General features: G+C 42.7%; 1 protein-coding gene across 1 annotated transcript in view; it reads right to left on the bottom strand.

The window, feature by feature from the left end:
* The window catches only part of EIF2B3 (eukaryotic translation initiation factor 2B subunit gamma), a 99,533-nt gene that overhangs the window by 8,401 nt on the left and 64,763 nt on the right, over positions 1 to 26,369 (bottom strand). The window contains exons 7-11 of the mRNA XM_005151082.4: positions 23,261 to 23,391; positions 22,437 to 22,630; positions 18,300 to 18,377; positions 17,486 to 17,634; positions 3,237 to 3,340 (exon numbers count right to left, since the gene is read on the bottom strand). Coding sequence (XP_005151139.2) covers positions 3,237 to 3,340; positions 17,486 to 17,634; positions 18,300 to 18,377; positions 22,437 to 22,630; positions 23,261 to 23,391 — 656 coding nt within the window. The remainder of the gene's footprint in view (positions 1 to 3,236; positions 3,341 to 17,485; positions 17,635 to 18,299; positions 18,378 to 22,436; positions 22,631 to 23,260; positions 23,392 to 26,369) is intronic.

Here is a 26,369-nt window from a genome sequence, read left to right as displayed (position 1 = left end):
TTTTCTTAGATATCAAACTGTTTTTCAAACTGCTACCTGCGTGAGGTAGCTTCACAGAGCCCATCTGTTAATTCTCTGCTGGCAAATTCCTTAAAGTATCAAAGGGAAAGGAAAGTGGATGCTTCCTAAGCATGGTAATAAAAGCAGTAGGAAGAGAATAGTATGACTCTCAGGAGGCACGGCTTGCAAATCCAGAAGTTTAATAAAACTTCATACCTTGACTTTAACGGTGGCACTTAAAAGTACCATCTCTGGCCAGTGCTGTGATGGGGCTTAAGTTGATGTGAGACTGGGACATCACGGCTGACCGTTACCTGCCCCCTCCTGTGTCTCTAACTTTCTTTTCAGGTTGAAAATACTAAGCTGCGTCTGATCTACCCCAGTAACCAGTGTTGGAGTGTTCCCTCTAGTTAGGTGTCCAGAGCTTTGCCAAGCCCCATTATTAAGTGATGAGGTCTCCCACCATGTCCCCAGGGAGATTATCCCACAGCCTACCAGACCACATCGTTAGGAAAACGTTCCAGATAGCTAACCTAAATTGTGTTTAATTCAATCCCATTACTCCCAGCTGTACCATTTGGACCACCCTAAATATGCCCATATTCTTCCACAGAAGGAAAAGGACGAGAGCTGGTTTGAGTTACGTTTGCGTATCATTTGTGGTAGCTGTTCTCCTGCCATCCTCCTTGCATGGGACTGGAGTTCATTTTACGAAAGGAGGTCAGAGCAACACTGGCTCAAAGAGCTCCTGTACCCCGAGCAGTGTGGCCAGGACTCATACAGCAGAGCAGGGAGCACACAGCCAGTTCTGCAGCAAAGTCAACTGTGGGATTTGCCTGGGGCTGTGTAGGATGATTCAGGGATATTTCTACCTTTGATGAATCCTGGCTGATGCTCTGGAATAAGGGACTGCTGTATTTCTATTTTTTTCATGTTTCTGGGAAGGTGTATGCAGCTTTGCTGAGGAGGTTTCTAGCATGTAACTCCCAGGCTAGGGTCAGCAGCCAGCTGCTACCGCTTACGTCTGCTCAAGTGTGATCAGCTTGCAACAAAAGGTGGCTCCAACCCAAGAAAAAGAGGTTTTTTTCCCTAACCTGGCCATGGAAGCTCGAGTTTGAAGAAGGAAAAGCTACCAAACAGAACAACACAGTCAAGGTCTTGATGAAAGGAGGAATATGGAAACAGACTTACAGGGCCACACCAAAAGCTTGGCACAAGATACAGGAAGTCTTGGGCAGGGGAAAGGAAGTCATGGCATGCTTTCACAGCGAAAAAGAGAGGGCCCAGTTTACTACAGGACCAGCCAAGGTCAGAAGAGACATGCTGGGCTGGAAAGACTCCACAGTTCAGGAAGTAAGTCATGAACTCCGCAGACAGATCCCAGACCACCGAGGAGAACCTGACCCCCAGCCCAAAGAAATTCCAGCATGGTTAGGAAACTGAGGCAGGGAAATGAACTGAGCCTTTATTACTTTTTCTTGCTCAGCATAATGGTGTATTCATGATCTACCTGAGTGTGTCTTTGCTAACGTCAATCATAGGTTTCTGAACAGTTTAACTAGAGCGCCCACAGACTCATTAAGAAGTGGGTTTAAGCTTTGGAGAGGTGAGCAGGCAGTAGACTACAAAAATAGGCAAATGAACCACAGGTTATAGCTCTGTTACTCTCCCTGTAAATACATCTGCAGACCCTGAAATATATTCAGGCAATCAAGAAGAACGAATGATTTCCATTCTAAAATCAACCAGACTAGGATCTGCACCCTGGAAGAGACTACTGACATGAGGAAGGTCAAAGGGTAATATTTCTGTCTGATATCATCTACTAAAGAAATCATACATATTCCTATTTCCTAAAATACTAGCTAAAGCTACACTTCATCTCCTCACAGTTCACGCTGCAGGTTAACAACCAAACATGAACTGATTCAGCTCTCCTAGTGATTCATGCAGATGTGGCGTGCTTAGGGACATGGTTTAGTGCTGGACTTGGTGGTGTGGCAGTAGGAGGTTAATGGTTGGCCTCACTGATCTTAAAGGCCTTTGATTCTAAGATTCTATGTCCAGGCATCATAAATAGTGCAAATCTTCAGTGACAGGGGGGCAATGACCACTGCAAAGGCCACTGATTTAGACCGATGTGATGGGCAAAGCCATGAGTAGGCAAAGACTCTGGCATACAGGAACCAAGACCACAGTGCACAGAACACTCACTGGGTGTTTCCTACAGCATCAGAGATGTGCAACTGCAAAATCAATATATTGTTTTCAAGAGTCTTTTTTACTTTCAATTTCAATTTAAAGGAAAATTTCTCACATGCATAACTGACAGTAGGCTACTCTATACTACATTAAATGCTCTGTACCACAACACTTACAACTGGGAATCCACCCATAAAGACAAAGCAAGCAAACAAATCCTGATCTGAGTAAATAACTTCACATGAAGCCTGAAAAGGAACTCACTTTTGTCCTCAGTCCACACCCTAGAGTGGGGATCTGCCAAACCCCAACAATAAATATTCATTAAAAGCCCTCTGCTTGGGATGCAGTCACTGAGACAGCCATTTCCTGCCCATTATCTCTTAGGGCAGGAAATCAACAGTTCCACTCAGGCGGTTACCACCGAGCCCTCCCCACACACACTTCGAGCGGATGGCTTAAATTTGCCCAAATGAGGGCCACGTAGTTGTAATCTCTCTGAAGTCCCAAAACAGCATTTCATAGCAGTAAAGCAGATCTGAACACAGCTGCCCTTGCATTTAGTAGTGAGCACAGCAGCTCCTAGTATATTCCATTTCGAGCTCTTGCTTGGAGCAAGGTGAATAGGAGCAAGCTGGCATTGTGGGCTGGTAGCATCTACAGAGAAGGATGTCTGTGTGATCAGTAATTTGACTGACGAAGATTACTAGTCCAAGTAACGGCTCCTTCTGCTGAGGACAACTCAAGGCTGATCTAATTGTGGTCTCTGGGAAAAGACTCTTAGCACCCAATCTTTCTTTATAACAACAACAACAACAGACCTTTTCTGCCAACTTCAGAGGAGCAAGTCTCTCAACTATTCTTATGCCCAGAAGCTGTACTTTCCATGAAAAGCAAATCCCAGTATGACAGGACACTACACTCGAGAACTGCCACTGTTTAGTGGCACTTCATGAAGAAGCAGGAGTGAAGCCTCAAGGAAGAACTTCTGAAAATGATGACAAATGCACTGTAAATACAGCTCTATTGCTTACCTTTGGTCTCCAGCCTCTGATCACTTCCAATCAAACAGTCTTTGATGTCTGCACCCTTCTCTATTATGGCATTATGACAAATGACACTGCCCTGAAGACAGCACCTACAAGACAAACACAAAGTAAAGCAAGAAAGTAATTAAAAATGACAGGTATAAAACAAAGGTATCCACCGGGATATCTAATGAGCCTGTTACATGATCCTGTAAGCAGGTTCAATTCTCTCTTTTTTCAGGAACTCCACTATTCTTTTCCTGATCCTCACACCCAGTTGCTGGAAAAAATGAAATGCCAGCTGTCAGAATGGGTTTGCAAAAACAGGTTTCCAGTTTTCCCTCCTGTTAGGACAGCTTTCCTCTACATTTCCTTAACAGAATAAACACTGCTAGAGGATTTCATGGACAAGACACTGGCTTGGGACTTGGGACCTGGATCAGGTCTTGTGTTTTCCACAGACAGTCTGGGTAACTACAGCAGTGGGTTCTCTGCTCAGCTCCCCAGTTCAAGGAGAAGCCCAGTCTTTCCCTCCATATTTTTCTGAGAAGTTTCCGATGTTCCAGCTTGCCAGGCACTAAGCATGGGTTGGGAGAAGGGACAGTTCAATACCTCAGCTGGTTGGCTTTGTTCATGTTACATTCAAGCACCCAAACGTGATTACTCTGCACTGAACCAATATAACCCACACTGGACCTGCTCTACCTGCCTCAGATATCTTCACACTCACGTAGTCTTTGACATCTGAAATCCTACACAGGATGGAACTTTACCAAAAGTCACCTTCTTCCAAAATATGTTTGAATCTGTGATAACCAGCTTTCAAATCTGCTCATCTAATTGTCCAGATAGGAAAGAAATTCAGAGTCCAAGTACTGGCTTTGTAACTCCCCTGTTGAGAGTTGCTCAGTGAGTTTAGTTTGAGCCCCTCCATACAGTAAAATGGAAGTTGTGAATCTTTACTAGTGTCAGTGATGTGTCCTGAAATGCTCTTCACTCAGTACCACAAGTACTGATAAATTCCTTCCAAAGCTACAGAGAAAAAACAAGCTACGATGCAAATTATGTTTCCTTATTTTCACATGTGCAAAGATAAGCAAGAGGACAAACTGTCATTGAAGGATACAAAATTTGAAGGCACCATGATAAGAAGTGTCTAAAAATACTAAGTCTAACATACCAGCTGATTGGGAAGAAGGTATAAGCAAGATCTGTAACTCCAGGGAGATGTAGGTCATCTGCTCCCCCATATTAGCCCTGCTGTGAAGCACGGCATTTCATATCTTCTCCACAGTATTTTTGCTAATATTAATCACAACAATTGTGAATCTTTTTGCTGTCCTCAGTTGAACAGTTGACCTCAGTCATGAATTTCTGCATGGTGGGTGTCACAGTTCAATGACCTGCAAACCATTCCCCACGTTGGTCACAAGCATCACCACTACTCATTGCACTAGTGAAACACAGCTGCACCACACCATCAAGCTGTCCCATGGCCAGAATCGTTACCCTGGAGTCTGAACTAACAGCATAGAGAGGTTTTGGTATCCGGTCGAAGCCCTGAGCCTCCATTCTGTACTGAACGGAGAGCTAGCCAGCCATGGTCCTTAGGAGAAGAGAGAAACATCCCTCCTCACTCCAGATTGCTGATCCTAAAATTAATTCCTAGTATTTTCCTGCTCACACATCATTATTATCTAGTGTACAGAATGTGCCATTAAACATATTACGATTCTGTTGCTTGTGTGAGTCAGAGCAGAAACCATCTGCCCCACAAAACCAGCATTAATTCTGCAGGAGTAAAAGCAATAAAACCGGACCTCAGTCGCAGTGGTTAGCAGTTACGACCCCCCTTGAACACACTGTCCCCTCTGAACAATTATTTTTTTAACTCACTTAAACTCCACCTCCTCTGACCTATAAGGAGGCAACATGAGCAATTATTCCACTAGTAACCAGCTCAGGTTGCCTTGGCAAGGTTTTTACTAACATGTTAATAAGATAAAAAGCGGCAAAGATACACAGCAGACCCCTGCCTGCCTTTGCTCTCACACTGTCACGATCTGCTTCCTTTCCAATAGCTTCACGTGCCCGTGCAGCAGCTCAGGCCATCGTCTTGCGCAAGAGCAATCACTGAGAGCAACTCTGTCTTCCTCTAAGGAGGAAGGACTGCCCACCGCTGCCATCCTGACTTGGCTTTCAGCAGGACTAGTGAGGGCAATGGGAGAGGTTGCTCACTTCCCACTGAAATGGCTCCCATCCAAAATGCCCACTCCAAAACACCTTCTCCTGAGCCAGGTGGATGAGAGCTTTCCCCTGAAAACTTTTAGGTTCCCACCATCTATCATGGCTTCTGAGCATGAGAGCAGCTGTGAGCGCACTCCACCTCTCAGCATTATCCTCATGCAGGAGGATACTCCCCAGCAGAGAGGAGATTTAAGCTGTTGGTCCGGAGTTCAGGCTGGAGAATACTGGATGTGCGTTCAGAGCCTACTTGGGGATAGTTTTTCAACTAGCATTGTAACCAAGAAACTGCTGATGACATTAACATCAAAGATAAGGGAGGCTCCTGCCAAACCATTTGCTGGGAGGGACAGGCCAGGGAACCAAGATGAACTTGTCTGTGCCAGGTGTTTGCAAACCAACCCTTCCCTAGTGCCAAGGTAAAATAAAACCCAAGAACTCCACCACCCCGGGAGTTTCTTAAAACTTATAAACCCAACCAACTGCAGGAGTTTTAAAACCATGCTGGATGCTCAGATTACCCCAATCACACAAACCAGCAGCGAATCCGGCTTTTATTGCTCAAGTGGAACAAAACTTCAAGAGATAAAAACACAATTTGTGGGTGTTCCCTTCACCCGCTGACAGATGTAACACAGCCATTTTGAAACCACTTGTAAATGCCTTTTTTTTTCAAGAAGTATGTTATAAAAGCCTGCCAAGAGAAGTATTTTGTGTGTTTATTTAATTTTTACTATTTTTTAAGTTGAAGAGTAAGGAATAAACTTTTATTCTCATACAGGGTTACTATCACATCTTGGGCCACTCTGCTATGCTCTCCTTGGCTAAACAGCCACCGTGGCTCCTGCCTTGCTTAACAATTAGGTGCTATTAGTCCCCAAAGGTGCTCCAACAGCATCCAGCTCCATCCCAACTGTCGTGTGTGTGCATACACACACATTTGATGTAGTGCTTTATAATGCAAACCATATTTCTCCCCCCCTCCCTGAAAATGTAGTATATTTTTAAACTTTTCAGCACGGTGAAAACGGATATCTCCTGACCTTAAAATCCAAAGAGCATGTTCAAACCCACAAGAGGAACTAATTTGGGGGCATTTGATTTATGGCCGAAATTTCAATTTGAATTTGTTTTAAGTGTAATCACAAACTGAAAGTCTGGCAGCTGGGTGTTTTGGAGAAAATAAATAAAAATATATTCGGTGTGCGTCTGCATTCTGCAGAGAGCATTTTACAAGCCCAGTCCTGTAGTGGGAACAGATGTAGCTAAGACATTAATTTGTAATACAGGTACAACGTGCGAATGGAAGCATATGTGTGTACGTCTGGGTCCGTGCACACGTACGTGCGTGTGTCTTACAGACGGGCTGACTTTGGGGTGGGTTTTTTTCTTTGGAAGTGAGAGAACAAGAGCAAAAGGAGTAGTGGCCAAGGAGGCATGGGGGGATTACAAGGATTTAGGTCTTTAAACTGCAGACCACCTAACAAGATCACTCTGAAATGCCACTAATTTCAGTTAAGGCCACAGACCTCCCTTCCTCTGCCCTCCCTCTCTTCCCCCATTGTAAACAACTAATCCCAGCAGAAAACAACAGAGAGCAAAATGTACACACATTCTGCAACATTCCAGGTCCTTCTTTATCTTTTATTTATTTTTCTAAAAGGTCAGCCTATGGAGGGAGGGAGGGGGGAGGGGAAGAAAGCCAAAAAACCTCAAGTCCATCTCTTGTGTGGGCTTGAAGGAAGCTGGGAGAAAGCAAAGTCCAAGAGCATACAATATGGAGCTTTTATAGCACAGCAATTCCTTGACTCGGCTTACTTCTCCCTCCCTCTGTTTGTGGCAAAGTCACATAGCTTTAAACCAAAGGACAGGGTGGTCGATTACATCTGAAAGAAATGTAAAGAACTGAGAAAGAATTCCATCTCCTATCGACATTATAAATAAGGAAGTATTAGTCCCAGAGACAGGCTGATTTATGCAGCCCTGGAACTGCTGACTTTCAGCCTGCGTATCGGTCTATAAATCAAACTCTTAAATCAAGTGTGTCAATTGCCACAGCACTGCGATACTTAGGAGAAGCAAGGCACCTACCACTGAAAGCAGGAAGATTGCCAGGGGACTGAGGTGCCGTACCCTTCTTAATTTTCTAAAGTGTAAATCTGAGATCAAACATCCTTTGCGGGAACGGGAAATCAAAATACGCAGCGCTCAGCACACCAGGAGCAAGCTGCAGGAGTCCAAGACACAACCCCCTAATTACAGGCTACCCACTGATTATTTAGGACTCTGTGATTAAAGTGATGAACGCTCCTGGGAGAAAGGGGCTTAAGTAACTGAGGTCAAGACCTCAACTGCAGCTCTCGCCCTGGTTGTGCAAGCTTAGGAAGGTATGAATGTCACAGGTTTGCCTTACAGCAAATCTCCTGAAATGCCAGTGGAAGTTATCCAGGTCTGCTAGTTTAATCCAATTGTGCCAAAACCCCAACATAATCTTTGTTGGGCAGCAAAGCAAATGAGGTGTCTAAAATGCAACGCTTAAAACTATATACTCACGAGGAAGAAAGAGCCTGGAGCACAGAGCTTAGGACAGCCTGTTGGTACTGCTATGTCATGCCAAGAAGCCGGGTCTCTTGCTCCTCCAGATGAGCTACAGAATGGAGAGACTGATTCGGGAGTTAAAAGCAAAGGGTGACATGCCTCGGCAGCTACTTTGCTGACTGAGGGGTAACAGCTGTGGATTCCCCTGGGAGCAACATCCCATTCTGCCCTGACCAAGAAGATAACAGCTACAACAGGCACCTTAATAACACCGAGAGGTGGCAAGGAGAAGGGTAGAGCTCTAAAACCTACAGGCAACCCCTCAAGGAATCCCGTTAGCTAGCGAGTCGGTGACTGGGACACATGAGCACAGGAGTGAGGCACAAAGACCATGGGAAAAGAGGGAAGAGCCCAAAACACTACTAGGGAACTTGAGAACCTGAAATGTTGCCTTCACCAACACACTTTACACACCAACAGATTTTTATAGCAACACGGTTTTCCGCATGAACTCAGGGCACTGTGAATCTCACGATATACACTCAAGTAAATACCAAAGACTACAATAGGTGCCAGCAGTACGTGCTATAATTTATAGATACATTTCAAAGCAAGCATTCTTAAGTGAATTTGGGCTTTGATCTCCTGTTTTTCCCCTTGGGGGTAACAAAATCATTCTACCAACCCCCCTAAATTCTTCACCCCTCTCTGAGGGTGTTTTCACTAAGGAACTTGTTTCATGTCTCTTTTCTAGCCAAGCTCATCACTGTGGTATGGCTCCTTTACACTTCTTCCCCACACCCTAAACATTTTGCATTACATATTGCATATACTTGCCAGCACTCGTATTTTCCAGTGAAAGTTCAACTGACCTTACAGGATTGCCTCAAACCTACCTTAATGTGTTTTATTAAGTGAAACTTGGGCTGCTGGGGGAGGTCGCCTGGAAGGTTGTGCCTCACCTCTGAAACTTCAGTTAAATCCAGCTGATCTTGGAACAAACAAATTGGCGGCCTTTTATGTAGCTGCAAGCTCAGGTTTGCACACTCCAGCAAACGCATGCTGCAAGGAGTTTGACACCAGGAAACCCCACACAAAGGGGAACTGACCTCCCTCTGGATTCTCTCTTCCAGAGTGGGAGGGCCACGTCCTGCACAATATTACACTCAGCTGATGACTGGGAAAAGCTATCGCTGTCTATGTGAAGGTAACAGAGCAGAAAAATGATATACTTACTCCCATCTCTGGGTTTGCTTTACGTTCTTGCTAGCTGGCACAGTCAGGCTGAGAAGAGTAACTGGCACACACAGCAGAAAGACACGTTCTCTGGCATTTTCCAAGGGCAATTCTGGGTTAAGACCTATAGCCCTTCATAGGACGCTATTGGTTAAATCAGCTTCTGTACCATATGTTACTAGGTTGACAAGGAAATGGGTTTTCTGAATGTCAGTTACAAACTGAGCCTGGCTTCTTAGAGCCAAGCGGAACTTGTTCAACCCCACAGCGCCTTAGGAACTTACAGGCACAAACCTGACACAATGTAATAATTTCTTCCTTTTCCGTACCCCAGTTGGGGAAGATTTTCAAGAGCACCAGAGACACTCAGACCCGAATTCCTATGAAAACCCAACAGCAATCAGTTGCTTGCGAAAAATCTCTGTACTCTTTGATTAGACCCATATGGCTACCAGGAGGCAGAAGCTTATTTATTTATAGCCCCAAAGTCTGATGTACCACTGGCCACCTGAAGAAGCAGATCAGCAGAATAAGCGATGCCACTTTTCAGAGCAGACCTGTGCTTTAAGATCAACATTTGATGTACAAGATGTTTGGAAAATTGGAAAGAGCTCCCTGCGCTATCTGGGAAACATCTGCATCTGAGATTAAAGAACAGGTGATTTATTTAAGACAGACTGATGTACCAGGAAGCTAGCCAGGAGAAAACATTGGGTTTTTTTAAGGAGCTGCTAGTAATAATGGTTCAGACATTCACAAGATAACAGGTACTATATGAGACACATCCTAAGTACATTAGATACAGTAGAATTTTACTTCAGTTGAATGTAACTGAGAACTAGCCCTGCAAGTAGCTCAACCCTTCCTGCTCACTGGTTTCCTAGTCTGCCCTCTCTTCTTCCATTTATCTTCCTGAAAGCAAACTCTGACGGCCAGGGGCAGTCTCTCTTCAGTATCTTACACAGCACGTGCACTGAATTAAACAGGACAATGAAAATTATGGTTCCTGACCAAAAATGTTTACAGTATAAAATTGAGAGGTGTGACAGAAAGGGCAGGATGTAACTGCTACATCATCAAGAGAAGTAAAAGCCCTTTTTACAGGCAAGGACTATGCTTAGCTTTCTTCATACATTCTTGTTTAACCACATCCATGATATACTTTATCCATATATACACTTTATCCATATATTTAAGCTGAGCATGTGCTTTTTCAGAATCAAATTCTCACTTTCCATGTGATTTCTGATAAACCTATTCTAACCTCATTCTTCTTTTTAGGGCTAGATAGGTCAGGAGGCAATTGGTGGTGGAAGAAAAAGTGTCCAGAAGACAACAGCCATGTTAAAAAATGGTTCAAGATACAAAATGAATCCCAGTATAAGCACATGTTTATTTTAAGCTTTGCAAGCTATGGCATTGGAAAGAACTTAACCTCATTCCTTCTCATGCGGGAATGTACTATAAAATATATTTTACAATTTCAACAATGTTGCCTTGGCAATAGGATTATTCCCTTGCACTGCCATTATCCAAAGGCAAAAAGGCTACTTATGCACTGAACCCCTATAAATGCTCAATTCCACCCTGGTTTTAATTAGAACTTTCTTCAAACTGCTGACTGTTCCTACATCAGGTGCTGATTTGGCACTATTGAGGAAACAACCAATAAACTTCACAATCAATCTGCAGTTAGTAGTCAATCCAGCTCGCCTTTCTTGTTGTTTTCTTCCTTTGTACATTTTCTCATAGAAAGTAGCAATGAATTGGAGACATGTGGTATCCCACAGTAGCCTTTAACCAGCCACACGTGGTCTCTCGCCAGTCCCCTCACTGAGGAACATTACAGCATATATACTTTATGCAGGTAGCCAGAACACCTTTAACAAATCCAAAACATAGCTCACTTGTCTTCATATGACTGATCACAGAAGATGCTAGTTTCGGCTGATGTAACATTTCTGGTGCCAGTCCTTCCTCCACAATTTTTAAATCCAGCCTATTATTTCTGCCTAGGGAGCCAGAACTCCCCAGAGTTTACCCCATCTCCTTGTGGGACTTACTTTCCCTCTATCCTCAATAGCCACATCACCTCCCTACAGTGTTTGTAACTCACAGTGCTTGGTGTCACCTCCCTTGCATTCCAAGTTCCCTGATGTTGCCACACTCTGCCATCACATGCAGCCTGACCTGAAAAGTATCTGCTTGGCTTTTTAATTCCTTCCCTTTCCAAAAGGTAACCACAGCAGTGTGTCATAAAGGGAATTTCAGCAGTTCTTCCTGGGCAGTATGTTTTTATGGAGTTCCAACAACATGCTGTAAGCTTTAAAGACACAATAAGGAGATGAGGTTATTATTGAATAGTTCCTGCCCCTGCACACACACACATGATAACCTCTCTCACATCTGCAGTCCTGGTCTTAGGTCCTGAAATGAGCCTGCCCACTGCATTGGGCAATCTGGCAATTGTCTGCTGCAGACTCCTTTCTAGAAGGACCTCCTCTCCTTCTCTCACTGCTATCCCCAGTCTGGGACACAGCCCGGGGAGTTCAACAGTGAATAATCTATTGAGACATCACATCAAAGTATATTCACACGATGGACACCAGGATAAAGGCACTGGTGTACCTGCAAGGGGGAACCTTGCGGAGTTCCAGCCAGAGAACTGTTAAATGTCAGCAATGTAAATACCAGAGGCAGGCAGTACCTGCCTGTCAGAGCTTGTGATTCTACATCCCACAAACTACACCTGTGCTGGCAAGCCCCTGTGCCACACAGAGCATCTTTGACTGCAGAGTGTAAACAACTCAGGAACAGAGGTGCATGTCTATATATTACAAATGGAAACAGGGGGACTAAAACGAACACGAGGTGGTCAATTGACCCTGAACTTTCCAATGCAGATCATCAGCAGGTGCTGACTAAAATTCTCTGGCCTGTGCCAAGCAGATGACCAGACATTTCATTTGCCTTTTCCATCATCCAAAACCAATCATTCCCAATGAGCAGTTTTTCTGACAAAATTATAGGTGAGACAGGTTGAGCTCTCTTGGTCACTCTGTGTAGATCTGGTACTTCCCAGCCATGGAAGTGAAACCTTGATGCAGACCTTAGGCTGTTTGCATTTTGTTGTCACCCCTCTGATAACCATGGCAGCCTACTGATGATTTCCATTAAAATATCATTTGAAACAAAAGGCTTTCCTGTATTTCCATGAAGGAACAAAAGCAGCAAAATACTTCATTTTGGAGACTAAATCTGCCACAGAGCCCCTACCGTACTGACTACCAGCATGTCAACAAGACCATTTCAAAGCATAGCTTACTGTGGACTCAATATTTATCTGAGCTTTTCATGCTTTCCTCTTCAATGACCTCTAAGTAGCCCAAAAATCCTTCCTCTACTATAGTTCCATCTCTTGAATCTTTCCCAGGGAAACATTCATTTTCCACAACCAAGGAAAAAGGATATACTATCACATGACAAAATGGCTAAACTCCTTTCACTAAGTGTATACACTGGGATAGTTTTACTAACAAACAAGAAATCTCAAAATCTCGATCTGCAGGGATGGAATAAAGGATTCAACATGCTTTTCCTGTTAATATTACTTGTAATGCTCAGAGCACTTCAGCACAAGGTCCTGTATGAGCTGAGCAATTAGATGTTCCTGCTGCCAGAAGCTAGGAAAGTAAAACTACAAAACTGGTAAAATAAAGCTGATATTTGGAAAAAAAACCCAAAACAACCCAACCCAAACCACAACAAAACCCAAACCAACCACCAATTTCTAAAACAAAAGCAAAACTAAGAACCTGCAACTAAATTCATCCATCCATTATCTAGGTTTCATTTCCAGGAAGCTAAATGTGCCTGAGTATACCAAATGAATCACAGCTATCATCCTCAGGTCAGCATAATTCATTGCGAAACCCAAGAACAGTTATTTCTGTTCTATGAAGAGATCAGGGTAGAGTTAGAATCACAGAATAGTCCGGGTTGGAAGTGACTTTTAAAGGTCATCTAGTCTAATCCAACCCCCTGCAATGAACAGAGACATCTTCAACTACATCAGGTTGTTCAGAGCCCCTTCCAGCCTGACCTTGAATGGTTTCAGGGATGGGGCATCTATCATGGCTCTGGGAAACCTGGTCCAGTGTTTCACCACCCTCATTGTAAAGAATTTCCTCCTTATATCTAGTCTAAATCTACCCTTGTTTAGTTTAAAACCATTATCCCTTGTCCTCAGGACTCCAGGATGCATCTTACAAGGTCCTGTAGACTTCTTTTCAGGTTCTGTAGGTGGTCACGAACCTAACCTTCTATCACAGTGAGGAGTGACTGATCCCCAAGTCCCCGTCTTGCCATCCATCCACTCAAGAAGTGTGGGAAAGAGATTGCCAGTGAAGACTGAGGCAGAAGTTGTTGAGTACCTCAGCCTTCTCCTCCTCTGTTGTAACCAGTTTGCCAATCTTGTTCACTGGGGGAGTAAATCTACCAGATACCACTTTTCATTTGCAAATGGCATGATCTCCCTACTTCAGTCAGTTTGCCAGTGTTACAGATTGCAAGTGAGCTTTAATGAGGGAACTCCTGCACCAGTGACAATCCAGTGGCTCTGTTGTACTGCACCACCCTTAATGCAAACAGAACAAAGAAAAGGGGCAGACTCAAGCTACTCTAGAGACTGAGGAGATGTACAGCTACTGCAGGAGCATTGAGATATACAAAGTTTTCAAGTGACCTATAACTTCAGCTCTATTCGTAGATTTTCTCCAGCTATGTAACTCAGTGCAGTCATTTGTCACTGAGCTCTGGGGAGTCATCCAGGGAGAAACAAGAACCCTTTCCCTGCTGCAGGCTGTCACCTGGGCAGTCAGCATCTCTCAGCACTTGGGCTGTTGTATAAATTACATCCCTCCCAGCTTGGTCAAGTATGTCCATCATTCAGCACATATGTAATCTTCGCTATTTTATTGTCTCATTGATGGAAGAATTAGCTGCACAGCGGGAAACACATTAAGAAAGGACTAGCAATTATTTCGCCTGTGTTACTAACTTCTTTAATCCTCTGTAATCTCTTCTAAGGGGGATTCATATCTACTCAAATCACTTCACAGGAGACATGTATAATGTAACAGAGACCCTACACACCAGGGAAAACACAAAAAACCTTCTACTGGTCCCCCAGAGCATCAAATGCACCAGCCATTGCTGGAGAATGAATCATAATTTGCAAACAGTATGCAATGGCACTGTCCAAGCTAACCCCAGTTCCTTGATCCATTCAGTTGGGAAAGGTCATCATCATCTAGGTCATAACCTCTGTTTCTCCAATTATGAGCCAACCACAACCTAACAATAGGAACCTAGTGTTCTAAGCACCTTGTGGTGTTGCCATCTGCGCAGAAAGAATCTACTCCATTTCAGAAGCTGGTATCTAATGTGGTGAGGCTATCCAAAACTTTTTTCTGGTTTGGAGATGTAATTTGTGGATCCTGAAGGCTCAGGAACTATGTCACAGGATCCTCAAATCACTTTACAGGAAGACCATAATGAATGAAATAAATCTTTTTAATCTGTTTTTCTGTTGTTCTGCTTTGTTTTTCTATATTGACGTAGTGACCCAAAGCTGCTGATCACTTCTGCAGCTGAGATGGGGTAAATCAAACAAACACACAAAAAGAGAGGCAAGATTCAGCCCAGAGAAGCTAGAGGTGATAAAAGTGACAAGGGAATTACCAAGGCAGTGCCAGGTATAATCGCAGCTCTTGATAAATAAACTTAGACTGCAGAGCAATTTGTGCATTTGTTTGTTTCCACTCTCCTGATTTTCACAAATGATTCACCCAATCTTTCTTTTTTCTCTAAACAGCTTTGTCTTTTCCATATGTGCCCTACTGCAGTCTTCTAAGCCCACTTCAAGTTGGTGTTACTGCAATGAACACTACTGGGACTAGCCTTCACTTACCACTCACATTTGCCTAGGGCATTAATAGTTCATTAGTTTGGTGAAGCTGCTCGTGTCAGCTTTAAATGTATATTCTTTAAATGACACAGTGCAATTCCAGAAGTTTCCAATATACAATACCTTAGATGGTGTTAAAATTGGCTCACTTGTCGGACATTTGCTGTACAACAAAAAGTGAATTAGATCTGTCAAGGCACTTTATTATGCTCATTTTGACCGGTATCAGCCAACATACACTGACTTTAAAACCCAAGACATTTTCTGAAGTTGGTGATTAGATAAAGCCTGAGTTATTTTAGAGACAGTTGGGAAAATAGATGTTTGTAAAGAGCTGTTGTCCATTGTGTGCAGTTTAAAGCAAAACCACATATAATTTATCCACCTGTGGCAAATGGATCCATCAACATGCCTAAGAATCACCAGCATTTGAACAAAAACCTATCAGATTTAATCAAAGTAATGAAAGAGGGTCAAAATACACAGAAATTCTTCACTAACTTTCAAGCAAGACTTCTTTCAACAGAACTCAGCAGCTAGAGTACTTCTTTATCTCACTACCTGTGTATGCCTGACTTCATACCCCTCTAATCTTAGGGTTTACCATGATATAATAAGGAATACTTTATCAGCTCAGTGTCTGTCCAGATCTACACAATATGAATTACCGTATGCTTTGAAATAAAGCTCTATGATCTTAATTCTGGCTGGAGAGAGGTAATTACTAATTTGACTTCAGTGCATCAGTGTGCAGTAACCATAGAGAAGCTGAAGGGGGTAAACCCCTGGTACCTCACCCCTGGTGAGGTTTTTCACTCAATGGTGGCTATGTTGTTTTCACTGAGAGTGACTAGGGATGACACAGTTTTCCAGAAAGTCACAAGTTACCCCCAAAGTTAGTTTATCCCTCTTTAAAAAATAATATATCACCTTTATGATGCTTGTGGAATTCTGTGGAATGCTAAAGATAATGACTCTGAGCTCGATTTAGGGCTTAGAAGAGAATAATGCTATATACCAGTGCGTACAATCAAGCTGATTTGGGACTCTCCGTAAAAACAGCTCTATTTATACACTTAAGCTGCCTCTGTGATTTAATGGTAGAGCTGCTCACCTCATACGCAAAACCATATAATTATGACTATGGCATCGATTCATTAATCAAAATGACAGAGGGTCTCAGGATCAAAAGAGAGAAGTTCTGGTACTTCTAATGACAGCAGTGCCTGTGATACTGACATACTGGATCCATTTGTGATTGAACTGGAAACCAGCTATTTTCTATACTCAACGGAATTCTGATTTATTATGTGCTTGAAATTATTGCGGATTTCTATTAATGACAAACACTTGGCAGTTAGGTACCATACTTACCTGTAATTTAGTTATGTAACAGTAGTATCCTCCATAGACCCCACATCCTTTGGGGTTTTTTGTTTTTCAGATATGCAACTTTCAGAGCCAACTTGGCATTTTTTAAGAGTTTGGCCTTCTTCCTGAGCCCCTAAGCAAACCTCAAGCCATGAAGGAGCAGGGAATTTATAGAGGCCTGCACAGACTCAATCAGCAGTTTCCTTTCCACTGACATCCACAGGAAGCCAGGATGTATGGAAAGATGGGGGCATGCAGACATCAACAATTACAGATAGGCCACTTTTCCCACATTTGGAAATATACAGCTCAAGGCTACCTATTTAGTGTCTTTAATGTATGGGAAACCTCTGCTAGCTGGCAGATATTCTCTTTGAAAACTTTATTAGTTTACCCTATTACTCAGCATACGCCATGGTAAAGGAAAGCTGCAAGATGACAAAAAAGGGCCAAAGAATACGACATTTTGGGTGAAGCTGTAACGTTCAAAGAACATTTCTAATTGGTAAGTGTACCACTTGAAAATATGCTTTTGTGACTCAAATATTTCAGGTACACTCATAGACACAGCTACTAAAAAAAGCTTTGAAGGATGACACACGAGCTCATATGGACTCATATATTCACTTAGCTTACTTGCAAGTTCTGAAGATGATATGATCTCCTCTAAAAGGAAGAAATTTATGTTGCATGACTGCAGCATGTTAATTAATTTGCCTTGTGCATTTGTAAACTGTTTATAGAGACTTACTTCTGACTCAGTCTTTACAAACACCCCCCCCCCCGATATCAACTGTTCTGGTTGAGGATTGCTTATAGGGCAAAAACTACTGACTCAGAACCCATCTAAAAAAGAAACTGCAAATTCAGGGGACTGACATAGAAAGAAGTGACATACCCTTCCTCAATTGTAACAGAATTCATGATGACGCAGTTTGTTATCTTAACTTTGTCTTTTATGGTACACATGCTGCCGATGATGGAGTGTTTAATGGATGTCTTCTCCCCCACTTGCGTGGATGACCCAATGATGCTGTCTGATCCAACCTAGGGAAAAAAGAATGGAAATTAGAAAAGTCCCCAGAGATGTCTGATATGTACTCTCCATACACCTCTTCCAAACAGCACGTCTCAAACACTCATCATCAAAGTGTATCCTGCTCTACCCATAGGGATTCTTGGTAGAGGAAAGACTTAGAAACTTGAGGCCCATCTCATATTCAGACAGTTGGACAGCCTTCCCAAGGGCTATTAGCGTGGTAAAACTCCAATTGCTAGTCTTGCTCTGAAGGCCTCGTACAATAAAATAAGCATAGTAAGAACAGTCCTGATAGTACTTTGCTGGTTTAACTAAGGTTTGCCCAGTGAGACCTGTGAAAAGGAGGCCTGAAGCTGGTATTCAAGCAAAACTCTTCAGCAAGAAGCAGAGCTAAAATACTGGCCTCTTCTGAGTTTGGTGTCCTTTGGGAGGCAGACTGCTCAACTACAGTGAACTGCCATTAGGAAACAAGAAGCTACTGACTTGGGAGCAAGATAAACTTTTTACCAAACGTTTCTAAAGACCAAGACTCTGGGCTGTGTCACCTACACTGTAATCCCATACTTCAAAACTCAGCTTCACTTCCAACAGTGGAAATGAATTTTGGGAATCAGTTCTTAATGGGCATGCAGATTGTATTAAAAGAGCAGTGACCACAAAAGGCAACACTTACCATGCCTCTGTCAGTGATCTGTGCTGACCCATGAACCAGCGGCTCTTCCAGACCCAGATTAAGCAATAGCTTGGGAACCTGGATGGAAAAACCCACATCACAAGTTAACACAGAGTTCTGTACCCTCATGTTACATAAACAGCTCAAAGATGGTTTTGGTTTCCATCGCACCAGTGCATCTACCATAAACATTTTAACTTAAAGGAAAACATAGGTTCCTGCATTTTAAATGTGCAACCAGATAAGCGTGATTTATCATCTTGCCGTTTTGTATAGGAGACAGGTACACTTCCAGTGCAGTGCACACTGCATGTCTCAACTCAGCTTCCCACTTGTGGAAAGCAGTGGATCAGCAGCAGCAAGCAGGCTGGCTCCAGCTGAACACAGTGACATCCTGTATATCACAATGTCCAGCATCTGCCACTTCAAATGCAGATCGACATTGTCTTACACTGCTCAGCAACACACAAGAGGGAAGCAAGTGGTATTAGATATACATCATTAAACTGGCACAGAAAGATGACTATGTTCAGCTCACTCAGTAAGACAGTATGCTGAGGTATAGGCAACAAATAGTATTTCAGATGTTTAAGCAGAAACTGAAGTTGATCAAGTGGTTATTCCAGATGGTAGAAAGTTGCAAAAGAAAAGGCTCTTGAAAGAGAGAAGGCAGGTGTTAGATAAGCAGACAAAGCACGATGGTAATAGAGACAGACACAGCCCATGAGGTAGCCAAGAACAAATCCATGGAGAGCAATTCTGAACTGGCTCCTGAAAAGAAAGGGGAGCCAGTGCTGTAGAAAGATGGGATATCACTCCATCATTCCTCCTTTTCTGGGTGAAAGAGTAGCCTGGGGCACTCTGCATCTCCTGGCGTCAGGCTGGGGCCAAGGTCACACACCAAAGAAGAGGTGATGACAGCACGGGTGAGGATTTCAGAGGAGGTGGGAGTCTCACAGCAGTACACAGATATACTGCTGCACAGCATTGTTTGCAGTGGTGATGCACCTTGGTAGGCCAGAGATGGCAGCCAAAGAAACACAGCAGATACAGAAGGTGAGCCAGGATGCATGCACTGACTGTCCATCTGGGATGTCAACTGGAGTCTCAGCACAGTGATGGTGTAACCGAGTTTGCCTGAGGGGAGGAAGTGGTACTCATTAAGTCTCTCTTTTCTCTACCTAGGCACCTATTTTTACAAAACTCTTAGGAAAGTTTATCTTGGAGATCTCTATTGCTCTGAGATTAATTTGGCTGAGACTTGCCAGCAATTTCCAAAGCTGCTATGAAGAAGCTGCCATACAGTACGATTGTGTAAAACAACTTCCTTAGAAAGCTGGGATCACAAGAGCTGATGGCTAGGTAGTCAACCTCAAGAAGGAGATCCCACAGATCTGAAGCTGGGATCAGAGGAGAAAAAATATCTCAGCATCTCAAATGAGATGGTATTTGCAGGAAACTATTTGGATATTCATAATATGACCAGCCCATTTCTCTTCCAGTATGCAAGAATGAATAAGTAGCACTGGTTTTCCTATGATAAGAATTTTCACAGTTGATGTTACATTCAGATGAATGAGATGAGCTCAGATGAGCTCACACCTCTGCACTATCATCTGAAGCTGCCTGTTGCCCCCAGCAGACATTTCCCCATCTGTAGCTCTTTGCATCTTGAAGATGGTCCTTCCTACTAGACTTGTGTTTCCTTTGTTCTTTAAAAACCAAGAGCAGGTTAGATCTCTCAGTCCAAGGTGTAGGTGCTACAGAAAACCACCAGCTTACCAGAACACCACAAACTAATCCAACCTGCCTGGATGATGCTGGCTTGTTGAAGGGATGTTGTCCTCACCTGACACACAGCTAGGCAGCCACAACAAATAGATCCAGAGAGGAACACACACCAAAGCATACCTACAGCATAGGTTGGAAAGATTCCTACTACCCAGTGTTGCTCTTTGGGAAGGGAAAGAAATGAGGAAAACCTCTTGCCCTCCTCAGTGGAAAGATGGTGTGGTGAAATAAATAAAGGATTTCACTGGTCAGAGCAAAGCCCTTATTAGAATCAGTCAATAGTTGTGCAGCCTGAGGGGTAACCCAAGAAAGCTACCAGCTCAAGCATTTTGCTCTGAAAAGGAAGGTTAGATAGGGGGCAGGAGTCAGAGGGAGTGCCTGGGTCAAGGGAAGGTTTAAGATGTGTTTGGATTTAATTCATCTTACAAAGAAACTATTTCCTGCTATTGAAGATAACTCCCTCCTGAACCCACCTGCCCACACACAGGCTGCAGGCATCCAGAAACCCAGCTGGAAGTGAAATGCTGTGAGCAAAGTGTTTCCTCACCAGAAGGGCAATGGGTTAGGATGCCATTCCTTTGCACGGCTACTGGGCTGGACTGCTACTGCTCCCTCCATGAGTCTGTCCTCTTGGACAGCAAAGTTATAGATCCTGGCTTTGCAGCAAGGGAATCAGAATCTGGTCGGTGAAGACCAAGATAAGAGCAAACAAGACACAAAAAACTCTTCCTTAGAGATGGTTAAAACAGGTTAAAAAAAGCAGATAAAATTAAACGTGTAGCTTTTATCAGAATCTGCAAGAGAAACAAAATGCAGTGGCACTGAAAATGAGGAACTCCTTTCTCACAACCCCTCATTAAGCTCCATTTTATGTTTTACCTCCACACAGTTTCCTTAGAAATTTTACCATCCTGGAAAAGCAAAAAATTCGAAGAGAATCCTTTCCAGCATTGAAGGCCCCAATGTGATTTCAAAACACTAATTCTATGTACCACCCAGGAGCAAACACATTTCCTGCACTGACCAAAATGTAGAATATTTAGGTTAAAAAGAAAAAAAAAAAAAAAAAAAAGAAAAAAACAACACAAAAACCCCCACACGGAGTCTGACTGGCTTAACTCAATAACTTTTTACTGAAGTGGCTGCTGCCAAATGTATACGCACACTTCCCCCAGCAAGCGGTGTTCTCCCTTAACCCTTTGGGCACACTCGCTCTTGATGTTCTTGGGGAAGGTTTTCCCTATCTGACAGCAGTCCTCCTCCCCTCTTCCTCATGTCCCTATCACTTTATTTCTGTGCTTCTCTGCAGGCACCGAGGAGAAAGAGCTCCAGTGTGTAAACTCACTCTGCCATGCTGCAATTTAATTTGCATAAATTCATCCATTCATTCTATTAAAAAGGAATCAGCTCAATCTGAGAGCACAGGCAAGGCAGTGACCACTTCCAGGATCCCAAATACAACTTTATTGCTCTCCCAGCCCCACTTCCAGAGATCTTGAGTCCTTCCCTACTGCACTCCCTATTGATTTTCAAAACTAGATGAAACTGTCCTCTAGTTCAAGCAACAAAGTTCATCACTAGCACAGTGAAATGAGAACTTATATACTGCATCAGCCAGTGTAGTAAATAACCCCCAAAACCCTCCTCCCTCCCCCAACATATTAAAAGCTTTTGGTGATGATTAATCAGCTCATTGGCTAGCACAGGGTTTCTGTAATCCTCCCCTGTGATCTCTTCTTGTATGAACTTTCGGTAGTGTCAAAGTGAAAGCTGCAGCAGGTCAACATTTCACCTCTGTGTTCACCTGGAGTGCTGCTGTAGTGAAACCTCTTAATAAAACAATTCTTTCAGAATGGAAAGCATGAGGCAATTCAGAATGGAAGGCAATTTGAATGTATGGGTAGTTTATGTCTTCCTGCAAATCATTAGTAATCTTTGCCATAATCACTGACATAAACAACTGGTAGGAAGAGTCCACTCAGAACTGATCTTGCCTTTAGGACATGGAGGACACCAATTAAATGAGCTGTCAAAACTACTTCCAGCCTTATTTTCCACAAATCTTGGCTCTTTGGCTGCAGGTGTTACCACCCCCAAAAACCAGAGGAGTGTGTGAAGTGGGGGTTTTCTTAGCCATATCAAAGCTATGGAGTAAATTAGTGACAGAACTGTTTCCTGGCCTCATGGCCCTATCCAGAAACCAGTAGGGTGATGTACGCAGATAACATGGCGTTGGTTCAATTCCCACACATTCCTCAGCTGTATCACAGGGAGGCATTCCTGGAGGCTGACATGTCCCATAAATTACTGCAGTATTCCCACACGGCAGTTCTGTATTTTCCTCACCTGTCGGTTAGCTTCAATATACAACCCAAGAGTATTCACTCGGTAGCACAGTCCCTCTTTCATTATATGGACGTAGCAGCGCACTTTTCCTTCATGGAGAGTTTCATTCATATCTCCTCTGTGATCATTCCAACAAGAGTTATCTGCAGCAGGTTTCAGCAAGCTATTATCTTCCTTTATGAAACTATAAATGTCTGGAGAACACACACATGCATAAAGTTAGAGAGGATTTAATGAAATGCTTTCTGAAGAGGAATACTATTAAAATACTGTTGGGGAAGGGAAATCTTTGCCTCGCATCATCTGAATGGCTAGATACTTAGCAATCATTAACAGATTTTATCACACATAGAGTGAGTAAGAGCTTATTTTTATTCTGCAGGTGCGAATCAAGGGATCAGGACAGATGCAATGTTTTGCCCAAGGTCACACAAGGAGACAGCGGAAATGCTAAAAATAAGTTCCAAGATCTGAGATCCTGTCCGGTTTCCAGTGTAGGGTAGTTAAGGCTTAGTCTGTTGTCCTACACAATTCAGGAACTCCCTCCTAGAATTACATTTTCAAAAGTGCATTTACTTTTCCTATATTCCAGGGACAACGTACAGAGCACCCAGCGGATCTGGTTTCACTTGACACCAAAATAAGGCAGGACAAAAATATTTATATAATGCACAGTATTGTTTGAAAAAAGAATCTTTACTATCATGAAGTATAACAGAAAAAAACCCAAATCCTTGAACTAGTGTTGCAGGCTCATTCAGTACTCTACCTAGTAATTAGCATATGGGCTTCAAAACTATCCAATCTTTGATACTTGTACTGACCTAGGCATGTTTGTTCTTTTTTCTTCTGGTCCTCTTCTCTGTTGTCTAGTCCTTGCTGCAATGATGTAGGAGAAGAGAACTGTTTCCTAACCAGATGTGGAATCAGCTCACTCCGGAGAGATGTGATTGATCTGGGGAAGGAGATGCACACATGAAGGCCATAAATACTAAAACTCGCATATCTTCATTCTGCTTGCTTAACATTATCAGACATTTTGCACATTCTTCAGGGTGACAAATCAGAATTCCGGGTACTCCAAGTACCACTGTCTGGCACTAAGACAGTGTCCACTAGTCATATGCATCCTTAACGCATTAAAATACAAAGGAAAATCCAAAATAAGGAAAAAACTTCATCTTCAGAACTAATTCCCCTTTATTTTAACAGATGTCTATAAATTAATATGGCATCATCCTGCAATTCATGCTTGTGTGCAGAAAGTACCAACATCATAATGACAACAACTGAAATCCACTTTATGTGGCTTAAAAAAATAGCATAAATTGACAGGAAAAGAGAATAAAGTGCCTACAGAGCAAAAACCAAAGCAGCCACAAATGCCTTAAACAAGGACCCTGGATCACTAGATTATCTTTCCTCTTGCATTGCTTTATACATAACAATGAATCAAGAAAAACGTCTCCCCAGTAGACAAATATCAATGTAGAAAGTCTACTGTGCAAAGGGATTATAACCCTGGTAATTTAATTTTGACTTTTAGAAGATAATTTTACTTTTCAATAAAGTATTTGGAAAAGGCCACAAATCAATAGTTTTTACAGCAGGAGTGCATGAGATGCGGTCTTAAAAGAGCTTTATTGTTGTTGTTTCATTATTTTAACAATCTGCATTTAGTTATTGAGTTGTGGATTATTTAAAGTAGTGCTTGGGAAAATCACGCGGAAAATGAACTCAAACTTGGCATGTATAAGAGGAAGTGCTAAACTTCAGAGGAAGGATTGGGAGAACTAACACAGAGAGCTTGGCTAGGGGAACTCCACAAATGATAATCCACAAAGAAAGAGGAATTGCTTAGAACAGAAGACAGCAAAACTAGGAACTAACTGTAGATTAAATCAAACAAGGAAAGTACTAGAATGAGTATCCTGAAAGTGATTTTGGTTGGGGAAATCTATAGCAAAAGGGGATCTGAAACAGTTCAAACTTTAAGAAACAAGCAACTCATAACCTACCCAGACCTCTGTTCAGGTCAATGATAGTGAAGCAGATCTAAGGACCAAACCAGTCCTCCCTGTCTCTAACTTTGACGGGAAGATTCAGATGTGATTGCCAGTTCAGCTTTACGACCAAATAAAGTGTTTCCCTTTTTCTTGACAAACACTTCCTTCAGTCCTCAACTGTAGGTGGTGTCCCATCCATCCTCCTTCCGTGGGATGATCTAACCCATCCCAGATCTGAAATCCTGCTTTTATTTTTCATTATAGACAAGGAAAATCTCCAGTCTTCAGTCTCTCCTCCTTCTTGAAAATAAGATTATAATCACCTTCAGATAGCTCTATTACAGGAACTAATGAAGCAAAACACTTCATTCTTTAATCACCAAATTTCTCCCTGCTAACCACTTACAGGCGTGCTCTGCCACGGCCGCCCTGGCCCCACGCTCCAACACACGTGTGGCTCTGCAGATGGGCAGTTTACTAGCTTACACTGTTTGCCTGCAGCTGTGCCATTCAGCAGTGATTTCCTGCTTGGGTTTTATACTCCATCCAAAACCGACAATCCTGTGTTTCCCTCAGAGGCTGGCCATGGCATTTATAAGATATATTACCTATAAAATATCCAAGTATTTGGCAGTCTTAAATAGTCTGATGCAGCGGACAACACAACACAGTAGGAAATGAAAGCAGTGGAAAGGGGAAAAGACAAAGTTTTGCCTGGTTTTTGATGGTTTAATCTTTCTTGGCCAAACTCCTGAAGCTTTCCTGCAATTCTCTGAAGTGCTACCCACATTCCTACAGCAAAGGTGGAGTAAATCTCCAGGTCATCCGTAAGATGTGGCTCAGAAACACACCCTTCTTACTGGAAAAGGAAAACCAGGAAGGTTTGCCTTTGCTTGCTGTTCAAGCAATTTATATGCGACATCAGAGGAATTTGTCTTTGGAAAGTATTAAAAAAAATGCGGTTAGGCACTTGGTGACAAAAATTTGGGAATTTCTGGTGACAGATCTTGCAAATGTGGATATACGAAGTGAGAGCGTGAGAATATAATCTGACTGTCAACAGCAGGGGAAACCAAACATCTGGCTGGGACTAGGGAAGGAATTTAAATCAAAGGAAGGATAGGACTGAAGACCCTTCATCAGGAGAGAAAAAAAGTCAGCAGGAGTTTGGAAGAACCAACTGGCCTGTAACCTAGATTCAGGAGAAAACAAACCAGAAAGGTTTCTAGTTTAGTGTGTTAGAAAGTCTTACAATCAAATCCTCAACTACATGTGCCTACATTAAGGAGAAATAAGTGTAAGACTGTATATGCTGAAGAAAGCCTTTTTTTATTCTCTTCAGGTTTTAAAACTTGGCATCCCCCTGGATTCTAAGCTTGTTATTTTCTTTAGCACTAAGAAGTAAGAATGAAATACCCACTGAGACCAACATAAGGAAAAATCTACTAGACCCAGGAGAAAGAAAGTGGAGGGGTGGCTGGAAGGAGGGGAGGACACACAGAATTTTGGCAGAAATCCAGTTCTAAGCCAGCTCAGAATAACCATGCTCTGATACCTCACAGCAAAATCCAGACAGTGGAGAAGATAAACCCCTTATTTTGAGAAGCATTTACCAAAACAAACGTGCTTTCATGAATTCTAGGCCAAGTGACGAGCCTTTGTCACGATCTTTCATTCCCTAAGATGTGATGTTTGAAGTTATATGTACCTGTTTACACCTTGACAGAAAGCAGTAGGTTTTCAACTAAATCACGAAGGAGTGAGAGTGCTGTTACATTGCTGCTTAAAAAGAGAAATGGGGGGGACTAATCCCTGAAGCACTTTATGTGGCTTCAGTCCCGTGAGAACAACAGACCGCAGCAATTCTGAAAGGGGTTGATCCTGATCACATTTTAAGCAAGCAAAAAGAAGAAACATCTCTGGGATG

This window comes from Melopsittacus undulatus, chromosome 6 (genome assembly GCF_012275295.1).
Source record: "Melopsittacus undulatus isolate bMelUnd1 chromosome 6, bMelUnd1.mat.Z, whole genome shotgun sequence".
Classification (NCBI taxonomy): Eukaryota; Metazoa; Chordata; class Aves; order Psittaciformes; family Psittaculidae; genus Melopsittacus; species Melopsittacus undulatus.
Note: the sequence above shows the minus strand (reverse complement) of the source record. Positions and strands in the feature narration are given on the sequence as shown.